At 48.9% G+C, this 26,775-nt stretch overlaps 1 protein-coding gene and 1 long non-coding RNA gene across 2 annotated transcripts in view; one reads left to right on the top strand and one right to left on the bottom strand.

Annotated features, from left to right (window-relative positions):
- Positions 1-26,775, bottom strand: part of LOC142047541 (uncharacterized) — a 403,753-nt gene that overhangs the window by 156,989 nt on the left and 219,989 nt on the right. The gene's annotated exons all lie outside the window — the stretch shown is intronic.
- LOC116819738 (trypsin-like) lies at positions 1,704-24,888 on the top strand. Its single transcript, XM_032771709.1, has 5 exons — positions 1,704-1,743; positions 4,016-4,175; positions 22,220-22,473; positions 24,320-24,456; positions 24,709-24,888. Exons 1-5 carry the CDS (start codon positions 1,704-1,706, stop codon positions 24,886-24,888), a joined length of 771 nt encoding a protein of 256 aa, XP_032627600.1.

Here is a 26,775-nt window from a genome sequence, read left to right as displayed (position 1 = left end):
AGCAGACTGGTCCCAGGCAGGTTCTCTCTCCCTTAGACCTCACTGCCTCCTCTTTGCAACAACTCCCCCTCAATGCTGCCAGTTTAATCTCTCGTACACCAAGGACTTATCTAGCTTAAGTTGATTAGAACCAAGTTTGAGTGAAACCAGGCTAGGCCATCGTAAAGGAGAAAATCCATACACCCAAGGTTTCCACAACTGATATCTGATTCTAGGATAACATAAAGGGGCCCAGTTTTCAGAGAAGTTGAATGTCCATCCTCAGAAATCCAGGCTGCTTTAAGTAACTAGGCACGGTCCAGACACACAGTGAGGGACAGGCCCTGCCCGAGTTGAGATTAGGGCCCCGTTGTGCCGGGTGCTGCCCAGACAAATCGAGGGACAGTCCCTTCCCCAGCTGAGATCAGGGCCCTGTCATGCCAGAACCACAGGCGGGCAGTAAAGGATTGTGAGTGATTTGCCTGTGGTCAGTGAAGGATTGTGGGTAATTTACAGTTGGGTAGCAAAGAAGGATCATGGGTAATTCTGAGTGGGCTGCAAAGGCTTGTGGGTGGTTTGCAGGTGGGCAGCTTTGGTTTTGGTATGAGGAAAGGCCATTTTTTTGCCATTAAAACACCAACCTAGGACTCAGGTTTGAATCCTGACTCCCATCTTAGACTGTTGGGGCAAGTTACTGAGTCTCATCGTGCCTCGTTTCCTTACCTCTAAAACAAGGATGGGGGGTTGGGGGGCACTGTAAGGATAAAGTCCATTAATGTTGTGAGGCACTGACATTCTTTGGGGTGGGAGGGTGGGAGAGAACAGATACATCTGTAGACCAATGTGTGACACCCATGACCAAAGCAGCATAGATGTAGTCATGCTTAGACCTTTTTTTATATTTTGCTAGGTGCATTAATTAAACCTACTCGTCTTCAGATATTTCCCTGCCCCCACCCCCACCACCTGGGCAGCTGGGGAAACTGAGGAATGGCGCAACTCAGTGACCCTCTTGAGGAGTCGGGGCAGAGGAGGGAATTAAACGCAGCCCTGCAGCAACCTCAGGTGAGGGCCCTAATGCTCGGCCTGCCGGCTGCTGGGGCCACACTGCCACTGCTGTGCGAGTTGGGCCAGCCTGAGGGAACATGGCGCCCTGGGCAAATGTTTTTTGCCACCCTTTCTTTGGGTTGGAATCCAGCAGCATGGGGCACGGGATGCGAGGACCAGCTCCTGGCTCCAGAGCCCAGCCCCTCTGCCTGTGCTTCCTTGTCAGGCTGGTGGGTCCCCCGGCCCGGCTGGCCAGGGGCTACAGCCCCCAGGCTCGCCTGCACTCAGCCCAGGCCCTCCAGCTTGCGGCACTCTGACAGAGCCCTCCCGCCAACCACGGCACCCTGGGTGGTGGCCCACATCTCCCACCCGTAAGGCCAGCCCTGTGTCCAAGCCTCGTGGCGCCCACCCCAGTGGCCTCTGAGTCACGGATCGGGGGGCTCAGGAAGGCCGGGGAAAGCGAGGGCAGTTTCTGCTTTGCCTCTGGGGCAAGGCACCCACCGGGAGGGCGTGTTCCCCGCCACAGAAACTTCAGCTTTTCCTGGCCAGGTGCCAAGGGAAGGCGGGGCCGGCGGGGATTTAAGGGTGATGAGTTTCCCTGCTAATAAACCATCAGCTCCCCGCCGCCCAGCCCCGTGCAGCCAGGAAGCTAGGCCGCCGAGCCACCCGCCAGAAACATGGTCCTGTTGGCTGCGGCAATGCTGCTGCTGGCTTCAGGTGAAAGGGGGTTGGGGGTGAGTGTGCGTCTGTGTGCGTGCAGGGGGCGGCAGTGCATTTGTGGGTGTGGGCATGCGCCTGTGAGTGTGGGTGACTGTGTGAATGTCCGTGTGTGTGAGGGTGTGCGTGTGTGTCTGTATATGGCACAGGCAAGTGTGCAAGTGTCTATGTATGAGTGTGTATCAGGGTGTGCAGGGATGTGTATCTCTCTGTGTGTGCACGTGTGCGTATACATAAGTCAAGTAATTGTGTATGTGTGTGCATGTGTTTCTGTGTCTGTGTGTCTAGCCACAGGGCTGTGTATATGTGTGTGTGTACAAGTTAAATGTGTACACGAGTGTGGGGGGCATGTGCACATGTGTGTGTTACTGTATACGCATGTGTGTGTTACCACGCATGCGTGTGTTACAGTATGTGTGTGTAACTCTGTGTGTGTTACTGTGTATGTGCGTGTGTGTTACTGTGTGTGTGTTACTGTATATGCATGTGTGTGTTACCAAGTGTGTTCCTGTGTGTGTGCATGCGTTTGTCCATAACTGTATATGTGTGTTACTGTGTGTGTATGTGTTACTGTGTGTGTGTGTTACAGTATATGTATGTGCATTACTTTGTGTGTGTGTGTGTGTTTTACTGTATATCCATGTGTGTGTTACTGTGTCTATGCATGCATGTGTTTGTCCATTACCGTGTATGTGTGTGTTGCTGTATGTGTGCGTGTCACTGTTTATGTGTGTGCATTACTGCTTGTGTGTGCATGCGTTACTGTATGTGCATGTGTGTGTTACTGTGCATGTGTTACTGTGTGTGCCTGCATGTGTGTGTGTATACTAGGGTGTCTGTCTGCCTGTGAGGCAAGGCAGGAGGCCCCAGCATCGCCAAGCACCCGTTGGGTGACCCTGGGTGCTAGCAGAGCGGAGCTTGGAGGGACAGCTGAGGGGCTGGCTCTCGGGAAGGGACATGGGGGGGGATCAGACATGAAGGGATGACTGGGCAAGGACAGTTAATGGCTCAGGAAGAATGTTTGTGCACCCCTAATGTACTCCCCTGCCCTATGTCTGTGCTCCCCACCCCACATACTCTCCCACCCCTCCCCCTGTGCTCCCCAACCCACATACTCCCCATCCTCACCCCACGTACTCCCCCGCTCCACCACCCGTGCTCCCCATGCCACGTACTCCCCTGCCCCACCCCTGTGCTCTCCACCCCATGTACTCCCCCACTCCGCCCCACGTACTCCCTTGCCCCCAACCACAGTGATCCCCCATCCCACATACTCCGTGCCCCACCCCACCCTACATACTTCCCCACCCCATCCCCAGTGCTCCCTACCCCACTTACTCCCCTACGCCACCCCCTGTGCTCCCCACATCCCCTGCACTTGAGCCTACTCTGCCATGAGCAGGAGCCTCCACCAACCGTTTAATATGGTCTGTACATGTCAGTACATCTTCAAACAAGGGGTGAGTGTCCCCTAATCCCTAGACCCCTGCACTCCCCCATAGATCCCCCATGATCCCAGCTCCTCCCATCCCTCTGCCCTGTCCCCGTGCAGCATTCCAGGTCCCAGCCTAGCCCCAGGGGCCACTGCCCAGCTCGGCAGTGGCTCCTAGGAGAAGACACGGACAGGGGGTCTCCACGCGCTGCACCCACCCCAACCGCTGACTCCACAGCTCCCAGGGGCCTGGAACAGGAAACTGCAGCCAATGGGAGCTGCGGGGGTAATGCCTGCAGGTAGGAGCAGCGCGCAGAGCCGCCTGGCCGCCCCTGAGCCTAGGAGACACTGCCAAACATGCCACCACTACCAGGAGCCGCCCATGGTAAGCGCCGTCCAGCCGGAGTCTACACCCCTCACCGCCTCCTGCAGCCCAACCCCCTGCCCCAGCTCTGATCCCCCTCCTGCACTCAAACTCCCTCCCACACCCCAATCTCCTGCCCCAGGCTCAGCCTGGAGCCCCCTCCTGCACCCTAACCCCCTGCCCCAGGATCAGTCCATGCTCCAAACCTCTCAGCCCCACTCCCCAACCCACAGCCCCCACCCCAATCCCCTGCCCCAGCCCGGTGAAAGTGAGTGAGGGTGGGGGAGAGCGAGAAACTTAGGGAAGGGGGCTGGAATGAGTGGGGGAGGGGCCTTGGAGAAAAGGCGGGGCAGGGGCATGGCCTTGGGGAAGGGGTGGGATGGGCGGGGCAAGGGTGTTTAGGTTGGTGCAGTTAGACAGCTGGCAACCCTAGTTCAGACACTGACATTTCCCCCACACACACACATACACTTTAGTGGCTGCTGAGGACGAGCGGATCATCGGGGGACAGTCCTGTGGCCGGCACCAGCAGGCCTACCAAGTGGCCCTAATGGACTCCCCCAACACCGTGCGCTGCGGGGGGGTGTTGATCGACCCCAGCTGGGTGCTGACAGCTGCCCACTGCGACACCGTGGGGTAAGGAGCCCAGGGCTGGGTGGGGGGACGCAGAGAGGAGGATGCGGGGGGGGGGCGTCGGTTAGAACATGAGCCGGGCGCTCAGGACAACCAGCTTCCATTCCCTGCTCGATGCTGACTTCCCTTGGGCAGCTCACTGAGCCGGCCTGCGCCTCAGTTTCTCCCATCTGGACAATGGCGATAACAGCCCTGCCCTGCTTCACAGGGGGCTGGAGAGGGGAAAGAGGCCTAGATGCTATGGCGATTGGGGCTGTATAACTAGCTATGCTGGTGGATGTGGGAGGTGTGAGATTCAGAACATGTTTCACCTCCTCCTGCTCTTTGTTGGGGCCTTGGCTTTGTGGAGTGTAAGAGCTTCCAGGCAGGGCCTCTCTGGCTGTATCTGGGCAGCACCCAGCACGCCAGGGCCCTGATCCCACCTGGGGCAGGGAGTGTCCCTGGCTGCGTCTGGGCAGAGCCCACGACGACAGGGCCCTGATCTCAGCTGGGGCAGGGACTGTCCCTGGCTGCAGGGGCGGCTCCAGGCCCTAGCACGCCAAGCACGTGCTTGGGGCGGCATGCTGCGGGAGGCGCTCTGCCGGTCGCCGGGAGGACGGCAGGCAGCTCTGATGGACCTCCCGCAGGCAGGACCAGCGGACCGCGGAACCAGTGGACCCTCCGCAGGCATGACTGCGGGAGGTCCACTGGAGCCGCCTGCCGCCCTCCCGACGACAGGCAGAGCGCCCCCCGTGGCATGCTACCGTGCTTGGGGCGGCGAAATGTCTAGAGCCGCCCCTGCCTGGCTGTGTCTAGGCAGAGCCCAGCATGACAGGGCCCTGATCTCACCTGGGGCAGGGACTGTCCCTGGCTGTGTCTGGGAAGAGCCCAGCACAGCAGGGCCCCAAACTCAGCTGGGGCTGTCTGTCTCTGGGTCTGTGCAATGCTCAGCACAATGGGGCTCTGATCTGTATAGGGTACTTGGAAATGTGACCTAGATCCTCAAATGGCATAAATTTGCTCCAGTGGGGTTACAACCAATTGCCACCAGCTGAGGGATCTGGCCCCGCATTGCTATTTTACCACTAGTCCCCCAGTAGTTAGTGGTGCTTTTCTCCAAGTCCCAGCCTCTGGAGTCCAGTGACTATGAGAGTATCTCGGCTTCCATTGTAACAAGAAAAGTAAGTTTCCACCTTCCTAGTTGGGGAGAAAAGCTGGAAAATTTGAGAAATTGAAAGAGTCTGAAACCAGGTGATAAATTTAAACAAATAATAAAAATCTGCGCTTCTTGCTGTATTTGGTCTGTAGTTTTAAAAAATTGCAAGTAATTTCCTGATTTTTAAGCCAATCTCATGATTTTGGGGGGCTGGACTCACAACTTTGGAATGTGTGGGGTTGGCAGTTCTGGAAGCAGAAGGGAAATTTCTCCCTATGCATTTCGATGCTGTGCAAAGAATTGATTTTTCGGTCCACTAGCACTGCTGAAAAATCGGGGGGAAATGTTTTGGGCTTCACATTTTTCACAATGTTCAACAAATCAAAAAGTATAACAACACTTCTTTGTTTTGGGCGGGATGGAATGTTTTGTTTGACCTGAGACGGAAGATTTCATTTTGATACTGAGCATTTTTTAATGTTTTTTCAAAATCAAATGAAGGGAAATTTTGAACCAAAATAATCAAAATTTTCAACTGTCGACATGAAACATTTTGGATTTTTTCATATTTTGGTTTTAAATGAACCATTTGGAAACCGACACGAATTGATAAAATAGTGTTGCCGAATCTGGATTTTTCACCAGAAAAAATGGTCTGGCTGAAAAATATCCAGTCAGTCATTTCTAGCATATTAGCAAACCTGCTTTCCCCAACATGTAAACCCTTTACTATACAATAGTATAGTACTGACGATCTGGAGTTAGGCTGGGATTTGAAAGCCAGTCACTGGGTTTTGATGCCTGGTTCCCATTTATTTGACTGGGAATTGGGCATCCCAATGCATTAAATGGCTTTGAAGTTATCAGACAGCATTCAGTTTGCATCATTATGGCTAGAAAAAATAGGCCATGCAGCATCTGCGTCTGATGGAATGATTTATTGTATATAACCAATCAGGGATGAGAGTTAAATCACATGTCCTATTGTAACCAACCAATAATGCATACATTGGGAGCATGCGTCATGAGCTGTTCAGGAAAAAGAAGAGGTTTTATCCCAAGTCCCACAATATTTGATCCTTTTTTCTAAGGCTTCCATTGGTGGGGTCAAGAGAATCTCAGTTTTGATTTTTCAGAAGTTTCTAGTCTTCATGAGTGCAGAGCAAAAGGAATCCAAATTGCTCCAAAAACAAAACACAAACAAAAAAGCCTTAAATCTTTTATTTCAAAATAACTGATGATTATTAAGCCAATCTTTTGACTAGACTTGGGTGATTCTTTTGACTAAAACCTTTTTTTTGTATTTTGATGAACAATGCAGATATTTTTCATCTAAAAAAGCAGATTTCATTAATTCATGTTGATTTCACCTAATTGCTTCAGGGAGAAAAATCCTAAAATATAAAAATTCAGAAAAAAAAATCAAAATATTGCATTCTGACATTTTTGAAATGACACATTTCAATTTTTCAATTCCAAAGAACTTTTTTGTTTAGAAATTTCCTGTGGGATTTTTTTTTAATTAAATATGTCACAAAAAGATTGAAATGAAATACCTAGTTTCAGGACAAACGAAACATTATGTTTGGCCTGTGATTATTTTTTCAGCTTTTGGATTCTCTGAAAATTTAGAAAAAATTCATTTTCAGTTCAACCCGAAATAATTTGGGGGGTGGAATTTTTCAGAATTGCCAGTGAGTGAAAAATCCATTCTTTGCCCAGCTCTTCTAATGATTTTGGGGCCTGACTCGTGATTTTTGAGTGCTTCAGGTTGGCAACTGGGAGAATTTCTCCTTGTGGAGAAGCTTGTCTATACTTGCAGTGTTTTGTACTCAATTCAAGGGGGAAAGACAGATGCTATATGTCAGTGGGTGAACCAGAGGCCTGGGGAGGTAAGCCCTTGGCCCAGTCCACCCGTTCTGCCCGCAGCCCGTCCCCCCGTCCCCCACCAAGGTCCAGAGCCCATCCTTCCCCCTCCCCTACCCCTCGGCCCAGTCCACTCCTTCTGCCCAAGGACCGCCCCCCCTTCCCCCGCCAAAGTCCAGAGCCCCTCCTTCCCCCTCCCCTAGCGCTCAGCCCAGTCCACCCCTTCTGCTCGCGGCCCACCCTCCCCTTCCCCCGCCAAAGTCCAAAGCCCCTCCTTCCCCCTCCCCTAGCCCCAGGCCCAGGGTCGGCTCTAGGCACCAGCAAACCAAGCACGTGCTTGGAGCGACACATTTTCAAGGGCAGCATTCTGGACTTTTTTTTTTTTTTTTGCTTCTGGTGGTCCTGTTTAGCTGTTCCGCCCTTGCTGGGGGGCCTGAAAAAATTTTTCATCAGGGCCCAGACCCGCTCTCGGTGGCCCTGGGCAGCAAGGGGTGCAAGTTAGGGGGGGAAGAGAGAGCCCAGAGCTAAGGTGGCAGGGAGTGCGAGTGGCGGGGGAAGATAGAGCCCAGAGCTGAGGTGGCAGAGGGTGCGGGTGTGGGGGAGAAGAGAGAGCCCAAGGCTGGGGTGGCAGGGGGTGCGGGTGGAGGAGGGAAGAGAGATTCCAGAGCTAGCGTGGCAGGGGGTGCAGTGGGGCGGGGGGAGAGAGAGCCCAGGGCTGGGGTAGGGGGGCAGCCAAAAATTTTTTTGCTCGGGGTGGCAAAAAACCTAGAGCCGACCCTGCCCAGGCCGCCCAAACGCCTCCAGCCCCAGAGTGCCAGGCAGGCGGGCAGCATGCAGCCCCTAGCCCTGGAGCACTGGGTGAGAACCATGGCCCCCAGAACCTCCAGCCCCAATGCCCCCATCCCTCCCCCATCCCAGGGCAGGTAGCCACAGTGCCCCCATCCCTGCCGTATCGGCAATGCAGCCCCAGCGCCCCGAGCCCTGGCCCCAGCGCCCAGGGGGACCCCAGCACTGGGCAGCCCCAGCCACCCCAACTCCCAGCTACGGGCTGGCTTCCCTATTCCCAGCCCCAGCCCGAGGACTCTTCCCAGAATAGGAGCAGCCTGCCTGGGCTGAGGCCAAGGGGGAAGCAGCAAGTGGGAAGGGGGGTGTCTCAGGACGGGGGCACGCAGGGCTGTTTGGGGAGGCCTCGCTTTGCTCAGCCTACGATATGCGCTGCCCATGTTTGTCAGAAAAACGATGTGTTGCAAACGATTTGCTCAGCTCTAGAAAGGAATGACATCAAACAAAAATATTATGTATGCAATGTCCCCTTTATGCCTTTCTCTCCATTTGCGGAATGGCACCTAAGCCCCCCCCTTTCCCCCCCCCAAAAAGTCTTGGGCCAAATCTATTCGTTGAATTTGTGCTCAAGTCACCAATAATTTAAGGGCAACCAAAACGCCATTTTTCAGCAAGTAAATTATTCACGGTCCAAAAAACATTTGTCCAGAACTTTTTGTCTTTGTGATGCTTCTTCTACTCTAGGCAAAGTTAGCACTGTGCGTCCAGTGAATTAGGCCTGTCTTATGTGTATCCCACAGCCAGGAGCTCTTTTGCATTGGTAAATCACCAAACTAAAGTGAACCTTTTGAGGAATTAATTCATAGATTCCAATCCCAGAAGGGATCGCCTGGTCTGCCCTCCTGTGGCACAGGCCAGAGAACGGCCCCAAAATAATTCCTAGAAACACATCCGCTCTTGATTTAAAAGTTAGCAGTGATGGAGAATCCACCATGATCCATGGTAAGCTGCATAGATTTCAATTTACAACATTTCACAAAATTGTGGGGTTTAAGCATTTTTTTTTCCATTTAAATCTATTAAAATTTTCACAGTTCTGGGGGGAATCAGACAGCAAGGGCTTAAGACAATAATTATTTAATGACACTAGACCCGGAAATTCAAAAAGTTAAAACACAAATTGTCAACATCACACGTCAAAACCTACAGAGTAAATATCCTGAAATCAAAACTCTAATTAGTTCTCAAACAGCAGCTTTTTTCATTTTGCCCCCTGTCCATTTCGATTATTGTCAGTGGAAATGTTTTTTCATTGGTTTGTGTGTGGACAGTGAAATTGAGGTTTACTGACATTTAGCAATAAAAATCGAATCCTTCCAAGCCTAGTAATGAATGACAAATTAAATGGCGGGGGGGGGGGGGCTATGTATAGTACCACTGGTAACGCTCAGCTTATGCTCCAATATGTCTGCTAGACTATAAGGTGCCACAGGACTCTATGTTGCTTTTTACTAGTAACACTGTAGAGTGCTTACGCTGGGGCAGATGCTGGAAATCAGGATTCCTGGGTTCTATCCCCAGCTCCGGGAGGAGAGTGGGGCCTAGTGGTTAGAGGACTGGAAGCCGAGTCTCCTGGCTTCTATCCCTGGATCTGGGAGGGGAACTGAGTCTAGTGGTTAGAACGGGGGGGACTGAGAGTCAGGACTCCAGGGTTCTGTTCAGAGGAGAGCGGGGGCTGCGACACTGAGGTTAGGGGAAGATGGCTGCTGCTGTTTTCCCCAAGAAAAGCTAAGATTACCTTGTCCTGACATGACTGAAGGCGCCAGGAATGTAGCAATCCCAGCACCTATCACAAGACTGGGCAGCTATCCAAAGGGTGAGTCTATAATCTTATGGGCTGCCCTTAGCCAGACTGGAGCTTGGAGAGTGAAGTGAAAGGGTGGCCATGTGGTTAGGCCCCTGGCCTAGAGTTGGGGAGAGCTACGTTCGAGGTCTTGCTCTGTTACAGACTTCCTGGATGACTTTGGGCAAGTCACTTAGCCTCTGTATGCCTCAGTTTCCCTATCTGTGCAACAGGGAGAATAGTCCTCACAGCTAACGAGGCAGGATTTCCGAAGGATGCCCAGGAATTTATACCCATCGAAACAGAAGATACAAAACCCGCAGTGCTGAGTCTCAGCTGATTTGGTCTGCGAGACTAAGAAGTGCAGTGGGGATGTTCAGATCCGGGTTCTGAGAACCTCCTTTTCTTGGGGTCTCAGAATCTGGGCTCCAGCCCAAGCCCACGCCTCTACCCTGCAATTTTCTAGCCCCACATCCCGAGCCCCAGGTCAGCCATGCCATGGGTATTTTTATTGTGGCATAAATGCACCCTAACTACCTTAGCCCAGCCCAGCTTTTGCCTTTCCCTCCAAAATCAGTTCCTCTGCCTTCTAGATCATTTCCCAGCCTCTTGGCTGGAACGCCCTGCGTCTCTTGGCCTCAGTGCCTCGCTGGGCGGGAGTTAAGCACTGAAATGCCTTGAGGGAGGTGAGGCTCAGCACCTCGCCCCGGACGTGCTGCCCAGAGCAGAACAGAGCCGTGCAGCATCTTGGTGTGTGTGTTTGTGCAGCACCTGGTGTAATGGGGCACCTGTAATCAGTAATAACATAAACAATCTGCAGTAAATACAGAGCCCAAAGTAGCAATGGCCTTTGCATGTATTTTCGGTTGCAGTCCTATCAATTTTCAAATCTCTGTCTAATTTGCTGTCTGCCCTGCCCCCAGATTGCTTCTGCCCTGCTGTCTAATTCCCTTGGTCTCAGCTCCCTGGACTTAGGGCTCTTTTAAACACCATTAAGGTAGCACAGTAGCCTCCAAGGACGATGTCCACCTGACATTTTCCCCCACCTCTAGGCCATTAACACAGTGGAGCAAGATCCCCAGCTGGAGTCAATCGGCCGCAACTCCATTGCAGTCAATGGGGCAAGATCCCCAGCTGGTGTCAATCGGCCACAGCTCCGTTGGAGTCAATAGGCCAGATCCCAGCTGGGGTCAATCAGCCGTAGCTCCATTGGAGTCAATGGGGCCAGATCCCAGTTGGGGTCAATTGGCCATAGCTCCATTGGAGTCAATGGGGCAGATTCCAGCTGGGGTCAATGGGCCGCAGCTCTATTGGAGTCAATGGGCCAGATCCCAGCTGGGGTCAATCGGCCATAGCTCCATTGGGGTCACTGGAGCCAGATCCCAAGCTGATGTCAATCGGCTGCAGCTCCATTGGAGTCAGTTGGGCCAGATCTCAGCTGGGGTCAATCAGCCGTAGCTCCATTGGAGTCAATGGGCCAGATCCCAGCTGGGGTCAACGGGCCGTAGCTCCACTGGAGTCAATGGGGCCAGGCCCCCAGCACCTCTCTTCCCTCCTCCAACAAATCTCTGCTCTGTGTCTCAACACCTGGATCTGCCATTACCCACACAGCAGGCGATTTCAAAACCGCCTTCACTCCCCTGAATTCCACAAAGGTGATGCTGAGCAGGGGCGTGAGATGCAGACAGAACCACCCTGTGTAGGTGTCTCTCTGTAGCCTTGGGCAGGAAGGTCTGGAAATCCAGAGGGTTGGTATGGCACAAATACAGGCAGGGAAAAGATTGTCCCTTGCTTTCAGATGTCTGCCTCACTGCAAAGCCAGCGCTGTCGTCACCTCAAAGCCCTGAGAAAAAGCACCAAGTTGTCATAAAAAGCCCTGAGACTGGCTTTTTAGCCAAGAAATGAGATAAGCATCAGAAAACCACAAGACTGATTTAAAAATCATGAGATTGGCATAACATCAGGAGATTGCTTTAAAAATTACCGATCTGGCTGGAAAAAATCATGAGATTATAATGACCTGTGGTTAAAATTATGAAACTGTGATTAAAAAAAATCATGAGACTGGCAGAAAAAAATCATGAGATAGGAATCCAAAAATTAGTTTGGCATAAAAAAAACCCCACAAGATTGATTCAGAAATTCTGAGATTGGCAGAAAAAATCATGGGATTATCACTGGCAGCGGGGAAGCTGTTTGTAATGGGAAACTTAGATCTTGAAGCATGAGCCCCTGGGGAAGCAAAGCCAGATGTGGTGCAGGAAGGTCAGATGTGGCCTCTGGACTATGTTTGGTCGGCAGCCGACACGACATCTACAGATTCTGCAGGTTCATAGCTTTCATTAAAACAAAGGTAAATTTCTAGCCCTGGTGGCTGTAGAGTATAACTGTGGGTATAACTCATGTGGTGATGTCCTCATCTCGGCTGGGGTCTGTGCAGCACCCAGCACAATTGGGTCAGCAAACACCCCTTGTCCTTGATCCATCTAACTGGGTCACTTCAGTGTCAATGTGATCTATTTAATCACCGATCCTTGTGCTGGATGGAATGGGTGGGGGCAAGGGGATTGGGAGTTAAGTGCTTTCTGTTTTCAGTGCTTGAAACATACTACATCTCTCATGATGCACCGTGACATGTGAGTCATGTAGTGCAGCATGGGAGATGTGGTCCAGATGGGGAGCCCAGCCCATAAAGGAAAACAGTGGCATGCGCGACTAAACTGCAGTTCCCATGAGGCACTGAGGCAGTATTTCCAAACTGAAGTTTTGCCATTTTTAGATACAACTTGCTGGTTTGGGGGCATTCTCTTTTTGATGCAATATCTAAATTCTCCAAGAAAGCAGACACTTTTCACAGTAAATTTTGCATTGTCAAAAAAACAATTTTCCATCAAAAAACGAGTTTCCAATGAGATATTTGGACCAGTCCTGATGGAGAAAAGGGGAAAAGGAAACAAAGAAAAGGAAAAAATGTGGATGTGAGTGGGGGAGGGAATGTCCACAAAAATCCTAGATCCCACTCACCCTGTGGCCTTAAGTGGCGGAAAATCGGAGGAAACCCAAAATCTGAGTGTCTGATTTTATACCTCGGCCCATCATTAAACATGGAATTAGGCCTTTTCTTCTCAATGAATACCATCTCCATAGTCTGCCCCCAGTGGCATCTGGGAAACAATTAAAGGTCTTGTGTAGCCAGCTGGATTTTCACACCTGCATGTCTATGCCAACTGGCATGAGCATTACTGACAAAGAGCACCCGAGGACGGTGAATGCCGGCCAATGGTATCAGGGCAACGAGGTGTATGTGAGGAGTATATAAGAGCAACACAGGAATTATTAGAGATAGAACAATGAGCCAGTCCAGGCCGGGATCCCCACCCACTCCTTGCTGCCCTGGATGCAGACTGGTATCCACCACCCTTCCCTGCCTTCCTGAATCAGACTCATGGACCCATCTTGCCCAGTCTCCCCTCCCACATCAGGTCAGACCCATGGGTCTGTCTAGCCCAGTGTCCCTCACCCCAGATCAGATACAGAGGCTCGTCGAAGTGGGTGTCCCCACTCCAGAACAGATCCATGAGCTCATAAAATGGAGAAGATTCAGAGAAGAGACATCAGAATGATTAAAGATTTGAAAATCTGCCTTAGAGTGAGAAACTCCAGTCTATTACAGCATAAGAACGGCCACACTGGGTCAGACCAAAGGTCCATCTAGCCCAGTATCCTGTCTGCCAACAGTGACCAGCGGGAATGAACAGAACAGGGACTCATCAAGTGATCCATCCCCTGTCGCCCATTCCCAGCTTCTGGCAAACAGAAGCTAAGGACATCATCCCTTCCCATCCCAGCTAATAGCCACTGATGGACCTATCCTCCAGGAACTGATCAAGTTCTTTTTTAAACCCTGTTATAGTCCTGGCCTTCACAACATCCTCTGGCAAGAAGTTCCAGAGGATGTCGCACAGGCTGACTGTGCGTTGTGTGAAGAAATACTTCCTTTTGTTTGTTTCAAATCTGCTGCCTGTTCATTTCATTGGGTGGCCCCTAGTTCTTGTGTTATGAGAAGAAGTAAATAACACTTCCTTATTTACTTTCTCCACAACAGTCATGATCTTATAGACCTCTGTCATATCCCCCCTTAATCGTCTCTTTTCCAAGCTGAAAAGTCCCAGGCTTATTAATCTCTCCTTATATAGAAGCTGTTCCATTCTCCTAATCATTTTTGTTGCCCTTTTCTGAACCTTTTCCAACCTTTTTTGAGATGGGGCGACCACATCTGCACGCAGTGTTCATGTGTGGGTATACCATGGATTTATATAGAGACAATATGAAATTTTCTGTCTTATTATCTGTCCCTCTCTTAATGATTCCCGACATTCTGTTTGCTTTTTTGACTGCCTCTGCACACTGAGCGGGTGTTTTCAGAGAACTATCACAATGACTCCAAGATCTCTTTCTTGAGTGGCAACAGCTAATTTAGATCCCTTCATTGTACATGCGTGGTTGGGATTTTGTTTTCCAGTGTGCATTACTTTGCATTTATCAACATCGAATTTCATCTGCCTTAACAAAGCTTAACAAAGAGAAGGATCATGGGTGACGTGATCCCCATCTATAAGCACCTACATGAGGAACAAATATTTGCTAATGGTCTCGTCAGTCTCGCAAGTAGGTCTAATACCACCCAGCGGCTGAAAGCTGAAGCTAGGCAAATTCAGACAGAAAAGATGGCATAATTAACCATGAGAACAATTTACCAAGGGTCATGGTGGGTTCTCAATCACTGAAAGATTTTAAATCAACACTGGGTGTTTTTCTAAAAAATCTGCTTTGAGAATTAGTTTTGGGACAGGTCTCTGGCCTGAGCTCTGCAGGGAGTCAGTCTGGATGATCACAATGAACCATTCTGGCTTTGGAATCTATACCTCTATGAATCTAGCTTAGACACATGGTCTCGCGTGGTGTATTCCTCCCCCGACTTCTAGGATTGCCACCTGGCCAGTTTTCAACCGTCCTGGCCGGTTTTTGTTCTGCCAGTTCAAAGATTTAATATGCCAGTGACGCAACCTGGGACAGGTTGGAGTGCTTGGCAATTCCCACTCCTGTAGTCCAGCTTGGGCCGCGTGAGGCTAAGGTAAGGAAAACGATAACATCAAAATACATATATTGTGGGCGGTGTTTTGTTGTTTGTTTGTTAGCCCAGCATCCCCCATCTCCTCACCCCATTTCAGGCACAGGGGACCACCCGGCCAGGTATCTCCCAGCCTTCAACCCATATCAGATCCATGGTCCAGCCAGCCTACCTTCCTGCAGCTTTGGGGCTTGGCAGAATTTGGCTTTTATTTTTTGATCATTTTGAAGGGCAATATTGATGCTTCTTTGTAAGTTTTTTTTTTAATTTTACATTTTCACAGTTGTGCAAAATGATACGTTTCCAGCATCTTTTTCCCCCTGTTCTTAGTTATTTAAATTTTCGTCATTGCGGGGGGCTGGCAATGGGGAGGAATCAGACGATTATTTAACAGCAGTAGATGTGGGGAGTCAAAAAGTTAAAGCTTTGTAGCCGTTAAAACACAAATTGCCGGCATCGCGTGTCGATCCGAACAAAGCAAAGAGCCTGAAAACCAAAAGGCTTGAGCCGCACTTTTCTTACTTTGCCTTTTGCTATATTTTGATCATCATCCATGGAAATATTTTCCCCACAGTTCATGTGTGTGCAGTGCAGTCGCCACTAATTAATAAAAATCATATCCTCCCAGGCCTAAGCATATTGCATGTGAGGAATTCCACCCTGTTTCCCCTTTGCCAGATGTCCTGGAGCAGATCTGAGCTGGCTCTAATTTATTTGATTATAGAAAAGATGTACTGCAGCAAGACACAGCACAAGCCCAAGCGGATTTGCTGAGGAGGTTAAAGTTTAGAGTCTTGCCTCTTCTGGACAGGGCCACCCAGAGGGGGTGAGGCAATTTGCCCCAGGTCCCGGGTCCCTCAGGGGCCCCCACAAGAGTTTTTCGGGGCCTCTGGAGCAGGGTCCTTCACTTGCTCCAGGGGTCCCGGAAAAGTCTCGTGGGGTCTGGGCACGTGGAGCTTCTTCCACTCTGGGTCTTCGGCAACAGGGTGTCCTGCAGAAGCGAGACCCGCCGCCGAAGTGCTCGGTCTTCAGTGGTAATTCAGCAGCGGGGCGCCCCGCCATGGGTCTTCGGGGCACTTAGGCAGCGGGTCCCGGAGCGGAAGGACCCCCCGCTGCTGAATTATCGCCGAAGCGGGGACCCCCTGCCGCCGAAGAGCCCAGGCCCCCCGAATCCTCTGGGGAGCACTGCTTCTGGAAAAGCTGCCCCAGGTTTTAACTCAACTGTTCTTAGGTCCATCTAGAATGATGGTCCCCAAACTGTGGGATGGGGTGTGGAGGAACATCCAGGGGGGCATAGCGAGGCCCATGCCAGCCCCCGTGGCCCCAGCCCCCTCTGAGCTGTGGCCGTGGCTCCATTCTGAGCCCACTGCCCTGGCTGTGGCCCTGCTTCTAGCTGCAGCCCAGCCCTTGGCCCCTGCTCCTGGTTGCAGCTTCGCCCCCACTCTGAGCTTCTGCTTGGCCACCAGCCCCCACTCCCAGCCCCTGCTCTCAGTCACCAGCCCTCTGGCCACTACTCTTGGCCCCTGCACCTGGCCGTGGCTTAGGGTTGCCAGGCATCCTGTTTTTGACTGGAACACCCAGTTGAAAAGGGACCCTGGTGGCTCCAGTCGGCATTGACCAGACTGTTAAAAGTCCGGTTGGCCCCAGGCAGGCTGGGGCACGGGAGGGAGTTGGGGCATGGGCTCTGGGCGGTGCTGACCTGAGGCAGCTCCCGGAAGTGGCCAGCATATCTCTCCGGCTCCTAAGCGCAGGGGTGGCCATGGGGCTCTGCGCACTGCCCCCACTCACAGAAGCCGCCTCCGCAGCTCCCATTGGCCATGGTTCCCAGCCAATGAAAGCTGCAGAGCGGGTGCTCAGGGAGCAGCGCATAGAGCCTGCCTGACTTCACCTCTGCCTAGGAGCCAGAGGAACATACTGGCCACTCCGGGTGAGGTGAGCCTGAGGTGAGCACCCCCTGCCTGCACCTCAAACTCTTTCCTGTGCCCCAACCCGCTGCCCCAGCTCAGAACCCCTTGCCAGATCCCTGAGGCTCCTCCCACACTCCAGACCCCTTGGATCCACCCCCCAGCCCGGAGCCCTCTTCTGCACCCCAAGCCGCTCATTGTTGGCCCCACCTTAGAGCCCTCACCCCACACCTCCTCCTGCACTCAAACTCCCTGCCCCACCCGTGAGCCCCCTCCTGTACTCTGAACCCCTCAGCTCCAGGCCAGAGTCCTCTCCTAAATCCCAAACCCCTCATCCCTGGCCACACCCCCAACCGGAGGCTTCAGCCCCTCCCACACCTCAACCCACTGCCCCAGCACAGAGCCTCCTCCCATATGCTGAACCCCACATTTCTGACTCCACCTCAGAACCCACACCCCCAGTCAGAGCCGGAGCCCTCACTCCCTCCCACACCCCAACTCCCTGCTCCAGCCTGGAGCATCATCCCACCCTCCAAACCCCTCATCCTCTGCCCCACCCCAGAGCCCGCACCCACAGCCAGAACCCTCACCCCATCCTGCACCCCTGCCCCAGCCCGGTGAAAACACAAAAGTGAGCGAGGGTGGGGAAAGCAAGTGACGGGGGAGGGGAGAGTGAGGTGGGGGGCCTCGAATAAGGGGGTAGGACAGGGGTGGGGCAAGGGTGTTCGGTTTTCTGCAAATAGAAAGTTGGCAACCCTACCACAGCTGTCAAGGCTAATTCCTCACTCTGGCACTCCAAGTGCAGGAAGTGGGGCCCGCAGGGATTCTAAAACTTAACACTGGCCACTCCAGCCTGGTATTAAACTCCCAAGGGTGCAGCTTTTCTCTGACACTGGATGGGTAGATGCTGCCACCACCCCAAGTGCAGACCCCCTTGGAGAGCCCAGGAAAGCACACTTGGGAATTCCTTCCTGTGGGGTACCCTCAAGCTCGTTCACACACACACACACACACACACCGGGGAAGAGCTGAGAAAGACCAAAAAAAAAGGATATCAGCTGTTTTCACCAGCTAACTAAACATGTGCACAACCTCTTAAGACACAGAAATCCAGTCCTATTCTTAAAAAAGGTAAATCTTAGTTTTTAAAAAAGAAAGAAAATACATTTGGAAACTCAGGCATTTGCTAGATTTTAAAAGAGTAAGTACCAGGATTAAGCACCAAGAATCGCTTTCTTGAGGTCCCGCTTAAAGGTTACAACCAAAACAAAAGCACCTGGGTTTACCACAGCCATAAAGAAATAAAAAGAGTTAAATCTAATCACGTCTTCCTAGACATTTCCTGATCTACTTACATATCTGGGGTTTGAAATGAGTAGTTTCTAGGTATGATATCGAGGATTTTTCATACTAGGCCCCAAGCTTCCTATAACATCGCTCTGCCCTGTCTGCCTCTCCCCAGGAGAATAACTATGGACAGACAAATCGGGGGGGGGTCTTTTTTCAATTTTAAAAAGTTCTAGCCTTTTCATTGGCTCTTTCGGCCAGGTGCCCACTCACTTCCTTTTACCTCTGCATAGCAGTGAGACTTTTTAACCCTTTACAGGTAGAGCAATTAGAGAACAGCTAGTAAGAGGGAGTGTATAGCTACTGACTGGCTGGTTGTCCCCCCTTCATTTATCACAGCAGCTCTGCTCCTGGCCACAGCCTCCAGCCTGACCATGACTCTGCTCACGGCCTGGGGGCCATGGACACCAATTACTGGTCAGGGGGACGTGAGAGGAAAGGTTTGGGCACCACTGGTGTAGATGTAGGGTGACCAGATGTCCCGATTTTATAGGGACAGTCCCGATTTTTGGGTCTTTTTCTTATATGGGCTCCTATAACCACCCACCCCTTGTCCCACTTTTTCACATTTGCTGTCTGGTCGCCCTATGTAGATGAACTGGTGGGACACCCTGCTCCCCACAATGTGGACACACTGAAATTGGTTTAGCCCTCACTCAAATCAGGTCAGTAATTATTTACATTGAGAAGCTTTTCTCAGGCAGAATAGGCCTTAGTCACCAGATTTCTTGGGATGATAAATCTCATTCGGCGGCTTTGTGACCTGCCTCTGGTTGCAATCACCACCCAGCCACAACGAGCTGCTGACGTCTCTGCTTAAAAGCGTCCTGCGTGGAGACAGAGGATTAGGAGACCTTGCAAAGGGAGCCAGGCTCATCCGCCCTTCCCCTCCCTCTGGAGAGGTGTGTACAGCTGGGGCTGGTGAGAAAATGATTTTTTTTCCCTCCAGTGAAAACGGAGGGGAAAAAATCATCTTTGTGCACATTTTCCACAGGAAATGCTGAGGACTTTTTAACAAAAAATCTAAGATCTGAAATATTTAGATATGGAAAGTCACCGCAGTGCCTTATGGGAGATGTTGTCTGGGTGTCTCACACCTCTCCACTTGTATTCTCCTCTATAGACTGGATTTCCTGGTTGGATTATATCTCCCATGATCATAGATGCACTACAGTGTCTCCTCTAGCATAGGGTGAGCTTACTAGTGTTAATATCACATGGCCCACAATGTATCACAGGAGGTGTAGCTGAGTTGCATTGTGCTTCCATTCTCTTCTATAGGCTGGGTTCCCTGTTTGGTCTGTATCTCCCATGATGCAACCTGCTTTTAGAGTTAAATGTTGCACTGCTGCAGAGCATCATGGGAACTGTAGTCCAGCTGGAGACCCTGGAAAGTAGAGGACAATGTGAGTGGAGAGGAGGAGACAAGGTTGCCATGCTGTAACTCTTATGAAGTGCAGTGGTGCCATTTCCGAATAGAACTATCTATCTATCTATATGTGGCCACATTTTTAACGGTTTTGGGCATTTTTTTTTGACAAAAATTGGCATTTTCAGTGGGAAATTTGTGTGAAAAATTTTATTGAGCCAGAAATCCAATACTCCCTCAAAAAAAATATGCATTTTTAACCTGTCGTAATTGTAGTACAAACCCAGCCAAGGACTCCAGAAAAAATGCACAAAAGCAGCATACTAGATTGGCTCTTCTAGGATGAGAAGATATTGTTGGGAGCCTGGAAGAATCTCATGGTTTATGGGGCTGAGAGGAAATTCACAGCTCATTGACTTTGCTGTGCAATTGACTTCAGACTGTAATCAATCTCTGCCTCAGTTTCCTCATCTGCGGTTAATGTCATTTGCTTCACTTTCTCACAGCTGTGTTCATGCGCGTGCGATGTTTGGAATATTGTATATATTATAATTATATAATGATGATAATAATAATAATTATATTCCCATAGTCCATTAAGCATAATTATAATTAATAGAGTTGGATGGACAGCAAAAAGAATCCCTGAGCTGGGAAGAAATGAAGCTTTAAACACAGCTCTTTGTTGATCACTTTAAAGCCCTTACATGGCCCTCAGCACTGTGGTATCACAGTCATTGTATTTATCTTTCCAACAATCCTCAGAACTAGGGCAGTGTAGAGATGGGGAAACTAAGGCACAGAGAATTTAAATGACTTGCCAAAGGAGGGAATGGAATTTAGCTTCCCCTAGAGCAGCAGAGTGTTACCATAACCTTTAGGCCAGCCAGCTTCCTTACTAAAATGGAGGTGCCTGTGTTAGTCCTTTGTTGTGCGTTTCACACACAGCATCACAGACGTGTTATTCAGTATGTGCTATGCACTGGTCTCCCATTGTGAAGAGTTTTGGGATTACTAGCTCTTGTGGCTTGACAGTTGTAGATATGGCCACCATTTTTCAGCTGAAAAGTAATTTTAGATGGAAAAACAACTTTTTATCAGACGGAATTTTTAAGCTGTCTCATTTGCAGCTAAATTTCTCAGTTTTTGAACAAAAATCATACACTTGTACCAAAAATGGTTCTCAAAAATGATTTTTTTGGACAGAAAATGGTTTTCAAAGACAGGCTTTTTAATCAAAAACAGTTTTCAAAAAATGATTTATTTTTTTTTAACCAAAAGGGTATTTGAAACCAAAACACCCTGTAAATTGTTTTTGCAACTGTTTTTCACCAAAAATGGGTTTCAAAATTTTTACCAAAAGCATTTTTCAGAAAACGGATCACACACACACACACACACCCCAAAGGTATTTAAAACATTACAATTTTTACCCCAAAAGTTTCTTTTAAAAGAATTTTTTCTCTGAAAATAGTGACACAAAAATGGATATTTTTTACCAAAATCATTTTCAAAAAGTGAAGCATTTTACCAAAAACGTTTCTGAAAAACTTTGTGGGAAAGATCAAAAATGGTATTAAAAATTCAACTTTTTTTTAGCAGAATTGATATTCAAAGAACATTTTTAACTGACAATATTTTTCAAATTTAAACAAAAAAATTCAAGTTTTCATCCAAAAATTTTCAAGTGGAAATTTCTACGAAAACAGATGGGAAAAATGTTTGTTTGGGTTGTTTTTTATTTAAATTCTTGCAAAAAGAATCACCATATTCCGAGCAGTTTAGATTCACAGAATCATATATCCCAAGGCCAGAAGACACAATTGTGATCATCTAGTCTCACCTCCAGTCTTGATTTAAAAATTCCCAGTGATGACAGATCCACCACCAGACCCCTTGGTAAATTGTTCCACTGGTTAATTACTCTCACCATTCAAAATTTGTGCTTTGGTTCCCATTTGAATTTGTTTAGCTTCAGCTTCCAGCTAGTGGATTGTGTTAGATCTTTCTCTACTAGATTGAAGAGCCTGTAGTTAAATATTTGTTCCATATCTAGGTATTTATACACTGGGATCAAGTCACACCTTAACCTTCTCTTTGTTAAACTAACTAGATTGAGCTTCTGGAGTCTGTCACTATAAGACAGGTTTTCTAATCCTTTAATCATTCTCCTGGTTCTTCTCTGAACCTTCTCCAAATGATCAAAATCCTTCTTGAATTGAGGACACAGAATTCCAGCTATAGTCACTCCAGGGCCAAATAGAGGTAAAATAACCTCTGTGTGGAGGGGAGAGATAGCTCAGTGGTTTGTGCACTGGCTTGCTAAACCCAGCATTGTGAGTTCAATTCTTGAGGGGGCTATTTGAGGCTTGGTTATGCTTTGGGCAGGGGGTTGGACTAGATGATCTCTTGAGGCCCCTTTCAACCCTAATAATCTATGATTCCTACTCAAGATTCCCCTGTTTATGCCTCCCAGGACTGCATTAGCTGTTTGGGCCACAGCTTGTGTGCCACCAATTACCCACCATGATCCTCAAATCTTTTTCAGAGTCACTGCTACTCAGGAGAGAGTCCGCAGCTGTAGAAAGAGGAAAGGTGGGAAGAGGGGAGGTCCCGGGCGAGGGTGCAGCTATTTTTATCTTGCTCCCTGTTCCGTGTCACTGCTACAGCCCCATCTCCATTCGCCTGGGGGAGTACAGCCTGAAGGCCAGCGAGGGGACGGAGCAGTGCATCAAATCAACCCAATCCTTCCCTCACCCCAACTACAACCTCACCTCGCACGACTACGACATCATGCTGCTGAAGCTGCAGAACACCGCCAACCTCAATAACTACGTCAAAACCATTGGCCTGCCTGACAGATGCCCTGATCCCAACACGGAATGCCTGGTGTCCGGATGGGGCACAACCCAGACCCCTAAAGGTACAGGAGCAATCTGCAATGGGGTGGTGGCAGGGAGCGGAAGGGAGATGGAGGGAATATGGGGTCCTGCAGAATGAGGGCGAGCACCGCAGATGTTCTGCGGTGAGAGTTCTTGGAACACCTTTGCAATGGCCTTTCAGACCTCTCTGGAGCTCCTCTGGCATACTACAGCAGCCATGCACTGGGTAGATACACCATTAGATAGATGTTCCTGGCCATGATAGATAGATAGATAGATAGATAGATAGATAGATAGATAGACTTTAAGGTCAGAAGGGACCATTATGATCATCTACTCTGACCTCCTGCACAATGCAGGTCACATAGTCTCACCCATCCACTCCTGTAACAAACCCCTAACCTATGTCTGAGTTATTGAAGTCCTCAAATTGTGGTTTGAAGACCTCAAGCTGCAGAGAATCCTCCAGCAAGTGTCCCATGCCCCATGCTGCAGAAGAAGGCGAAAAACCTCCAGGGCCTCTGCGAATCTGCCCTGGAGGAAAATTCCATCCCGACCCCAAATATGGCAATCAATTAAACCCTGAGAATTGTGGAGGACTCACCAGCGCACAGGAGAAAGAATTTCTGTAGTAACTCAGATCCCACATCTAACATCCCATCACAGACCACTGGGCATACTTACCTGCTGATAATCAAAGATCAATTACAAAATGAATTGCCAAAATTAGGCTACCCCATCATACCATCCCCTCCATAAACTTATCAAGCTTAGTCTTAAAGCCAGATATGTCTTTTGCCCCCACTGCTCCCCTTGAAAGGCTGTTCCAGAATTTCACTCCTCTAATGGCTAGAAACCTTCGTCTAATTTCAAGTCTAAACTTCTTAGTGTCCAGTTTATATCCATTTGTTTTTGTGTCCACATTGGTACTAGATAGATAGATAGATAGATAGATAGATAGATGTGCATCATGATGGATGGATGGAAGTGTCAGAAGAGAGATAGATGAGGGTGGATGGATGGATGGATGTGTATGAAGATAGATGGATGGATGATAGGTATGTGTAAAGACAGATGAATGTGTGGATATACAGATACTTTCTAAGGCACTTTGAATTCTGTGACAGTAGCAAATCAGATGTTTCTGTATTTGTCCATTTATTTCAAAGCCAACATTTTTCCAGTCTGAGGTCCTCCCTACCTAATATTCACTGCCATGTCTATAATTTTTATGACCATTTCCCATCTATTTTTCAACTGACTGGTCAAATTTTGAACGTTTAGAAATTCTGATGAGATTTGCAAATTTCAGTTTTTCAATGTGACTACCAGATTTCAATATTTCAATGAGATTTGCAAGGCAGTTTTGATCTTTCGACATGCTTGCCAAATTTCACCAAGATTTCACGTTTCAAAATCTCAACAAGCTTCCAAATTTTGAAATTCCAGTGAGAGTCCAAATTTCCAAATGTTCCCCAGATTTCAAAAAGTTGGCAAGATTTCCAAATTTTGACATGATTTCCAAATTTCAAACGTTTGATGCATTTTTTATTTTCAGTGACACAACTGTGAAAAAAAAACATTTGGAAACAATGTTGCAATCCCCACTCTCCTTCTCCCCCTTTTGCCCACCAACCCTACCCACGAAGGCTGGGATTTTGTGCACCTAACTCACCTAAGCCTCTCTGAAATTCCCAGGGAAAGATTCTGCTCCCATAAGTTAGAATTTATCACACAGCCCCAATTCTTTCTCAGATGGAGCTCCCCTTGGAACCAGAGTGCTGAGTGGAGACTGAAACACAGATGCTGCTTTGCATCTAGATGGGCGAAAGCATTTTCTCTCACCCTGTAACTCATCAGTGAACTTCTGGGGACTTTTTGTTCCAGTGCAGTACCCCAACATTCTGCAATGTGGGAAAGTCTACATCCAGAGCAACGCGGACTGCGATAAATCTTACCCTGGCGCCCTCACTGAAAACATGCTGTGTGCTGGTGTGAAGGAAGGAGGTGTGGATTCCTGCCAGGTAAGTGGGGGCGCAGTGCTGAGGACAATGTGGGGAAGGGGGACCCCTCAAATGAGAGCAGACCCCCTAGGTGACCTCTTGGGAATTTTCCATCAGAATTGGAAATGCATCTCAACCGGATCCCGATCTCCTTTGTAAAGTTGTTTGAGATCTACTAATGAGGGAAGCTCAGTAGTCTTATCATTACCATGGAAATGGTTTCGCTGACTCTCCCCACTTCCTCATCCCTCTTTTCCCCTACTCCTTGTGCAGGGTGACTCCGGCGGCCCACTGGTCTGCAACGGGAAACTCCAGGGCATCGTCTCGTGGGGATCACAGATTTGCGCGTTAAAAGGCAAGCCAGGCGTCTACGCCAAAGTCTGCAGATTCACCGACTGGATCCGGGGCACGATAAGGGAGAATTCCAGCAACCGAGCCTCCATCACCTGCTAGAAGCAAGCCACAGCTGCCACTGTCCCTTCCCCAGAAAACAGATTCCTGTAATAAACAGTGTGAAACACACCCGTGGCTCATTGCCTCCTTTGCACCAGGATCGGATCTACCAGCCCCTGTCACTTTCTTGTCTGCATCTGCTCTCTTCTTCCATCTGAGACATTGCCCCTCTTTCCCCTCCCCATAGGAAGCCTTGCTGTCGATGCACCCATGTGGGATGATGACAGTGGGGCTCGAACCCACGACCTCTACATCTAAAATCCTGGGCCATTGCTGCCTGAGCTAAAAGAATCACCTCTGTAAGAAGTCTTATCAGCTTCTAGATGCATCCCAGCCACCAGAAGAGGGGCACAGAGCACCACAATGAGTGGGTGTGGCTTAAACACTAGGTGGGCGTGGCATACATAATAGCTTTATCTAAATGGCCTGGAAAAAAGGGGTAAACAGTGAGGTGGCAGAGTTTGCAGATGATACAAAATGACTCAAGCTAGTTAAGTCCAAAGCAGACTGTGAAGAGTTGCAAAGGGATCTCCCAGAACTGGGGGTGACGGGGCAACAAAATGGCAGATGAAATTCAACACTGATAAGTGCAAAGTAATGCATGTTGGAAAACATAATCCCAACTATACATATCAAATCATGGGGTCGACATTAGCCATTACCATGCAAGAAAAGGATCTTGGAGTCATTGTGGATAGGAGTCTGAAAACATCCACTCAATGTGCAGCAGCAATTTAAAAAAAATCTAATAGGATGCTAGAAACCATTAGTAAAGGGATAGATCATAAGACAGAAAATATCATATTGCCTCTATATAAATCCATGGTATGACCACACCTTGAATACTATGTGTAGTTCTGGTTGCTCCATCTGAGAAAAGATCTATTAGACTAGGACAAGGTGAAGAGAAGGGCAATGAAAATGGTGAGGAGTATGGAACAACTTCCATCTGAGGAGATATTAAAGAGACTGGGATTGTTCAGCTTGGAAAAGAGACACCTAAGGGGGGATATGAAGGAGCTCTATAAAATTATGACAGGTGTGGAGAAAGTAAATCAGGAAGTGTTATTTACCCCTTCTCATAACACAAGAACTAGGGGTCACCCAATGAAATTAATATGCAGCAGGTTTAAAACAAACAACATGAAGTACTTCTTCACCCAATGCACCGTCAACCTGTGGAACTCATTGCCAGGGGATGTTGTGAGGTCAAAATTATAACAGGGTTCAGAAAATAACAAGATAAGTTCCTGAAGGATAGGTCCATCACTGGCTATTAGCCAGGATGGTCGGGAAGGCAACCCCATTCTCTGGGTGACCTTAAGCCTCAAACTGCCGGAAGGTGGGAGTAGATGACAGAGGATGAATCATTCATTAATTGCCTGTTCTGTTCATTCCCTCTCAAGCACCTGGCACCAGACACTGTCAGAAGACAGATTACTGGGCTACGTGGATCATTGGTTTGACTCATGGGGTCATACTTATGTACGAACAGGTCATCCCAGTTGAAATTTTTTCCTGAAGTAAGTTTTGCCAGCAAAAAATATGCTTGTAGCCAAGATTTTTTTGTGAGGGGGGCAAAATGCCAGCTCTGAGGTGGGAGGGAAAAAACACGTGAAACATTTCAACTTAAAATGTTGGGTTTTTTTGCTTTTATAACCAAAACAACATTCTAAGTCAAAGCAAGACAGATGTTTTAATTTTGAAATGGGGCGTCGAATCAGTTTGAAACACCAAATTAAAAAACAACAGCTTTTCAATCAAAATTTCTCATGGGAAAAAAAAAATCCGTTTTCCAACCACTTTTATGTGCAGTATAATGCTGTTGTTATACCTCCATGGTAATAGATGGTGCACTTTATACCTACCAATTACAAACATTCACAA

The sequence above is a fragment of the Chelonoidis abingdonii genome, chromosome 11 (assembly GCF_003597395.2).
Source record: "Chelonoidis abingdonii isolate Lonesome George chromosome 11, CheloAbing_2.0, whole genome shotgun sequence".
NCBI lineage: Eukaryota > Metazoa > Chordata > Testudines > Testudinidae > Chelonoidis > Chelonoidis abingdonii.
This window is presented reverse-complemented; position numbering and strand designations above follow the sequence as displayed.

Bases quoted from the DNA above. Each gene is read 5' to 3' on its own strand.
- LOC116819738 (XM_032771709.1), top strand. From the start codon at position 1,704: ATGGTCCTGTTGGCTGCGGCAATGCTGCTGCTGGCTTCAG. The intron at 1,744-4,015 runs GTGAAAGGGGGT...CATACACTTTAG, and splicing joins AATGCTGCTGCTGGCTTCAG to TGGCTGCTGAGGACGAGCGG. The intron at 24,457-24,708 runs GTAAGTGGGGGC...CTCCTTGTGCAG, and splicing joins GAGGTGTGGATTCCTGCCAG to GGTGACTCCGGCGGCCCACT.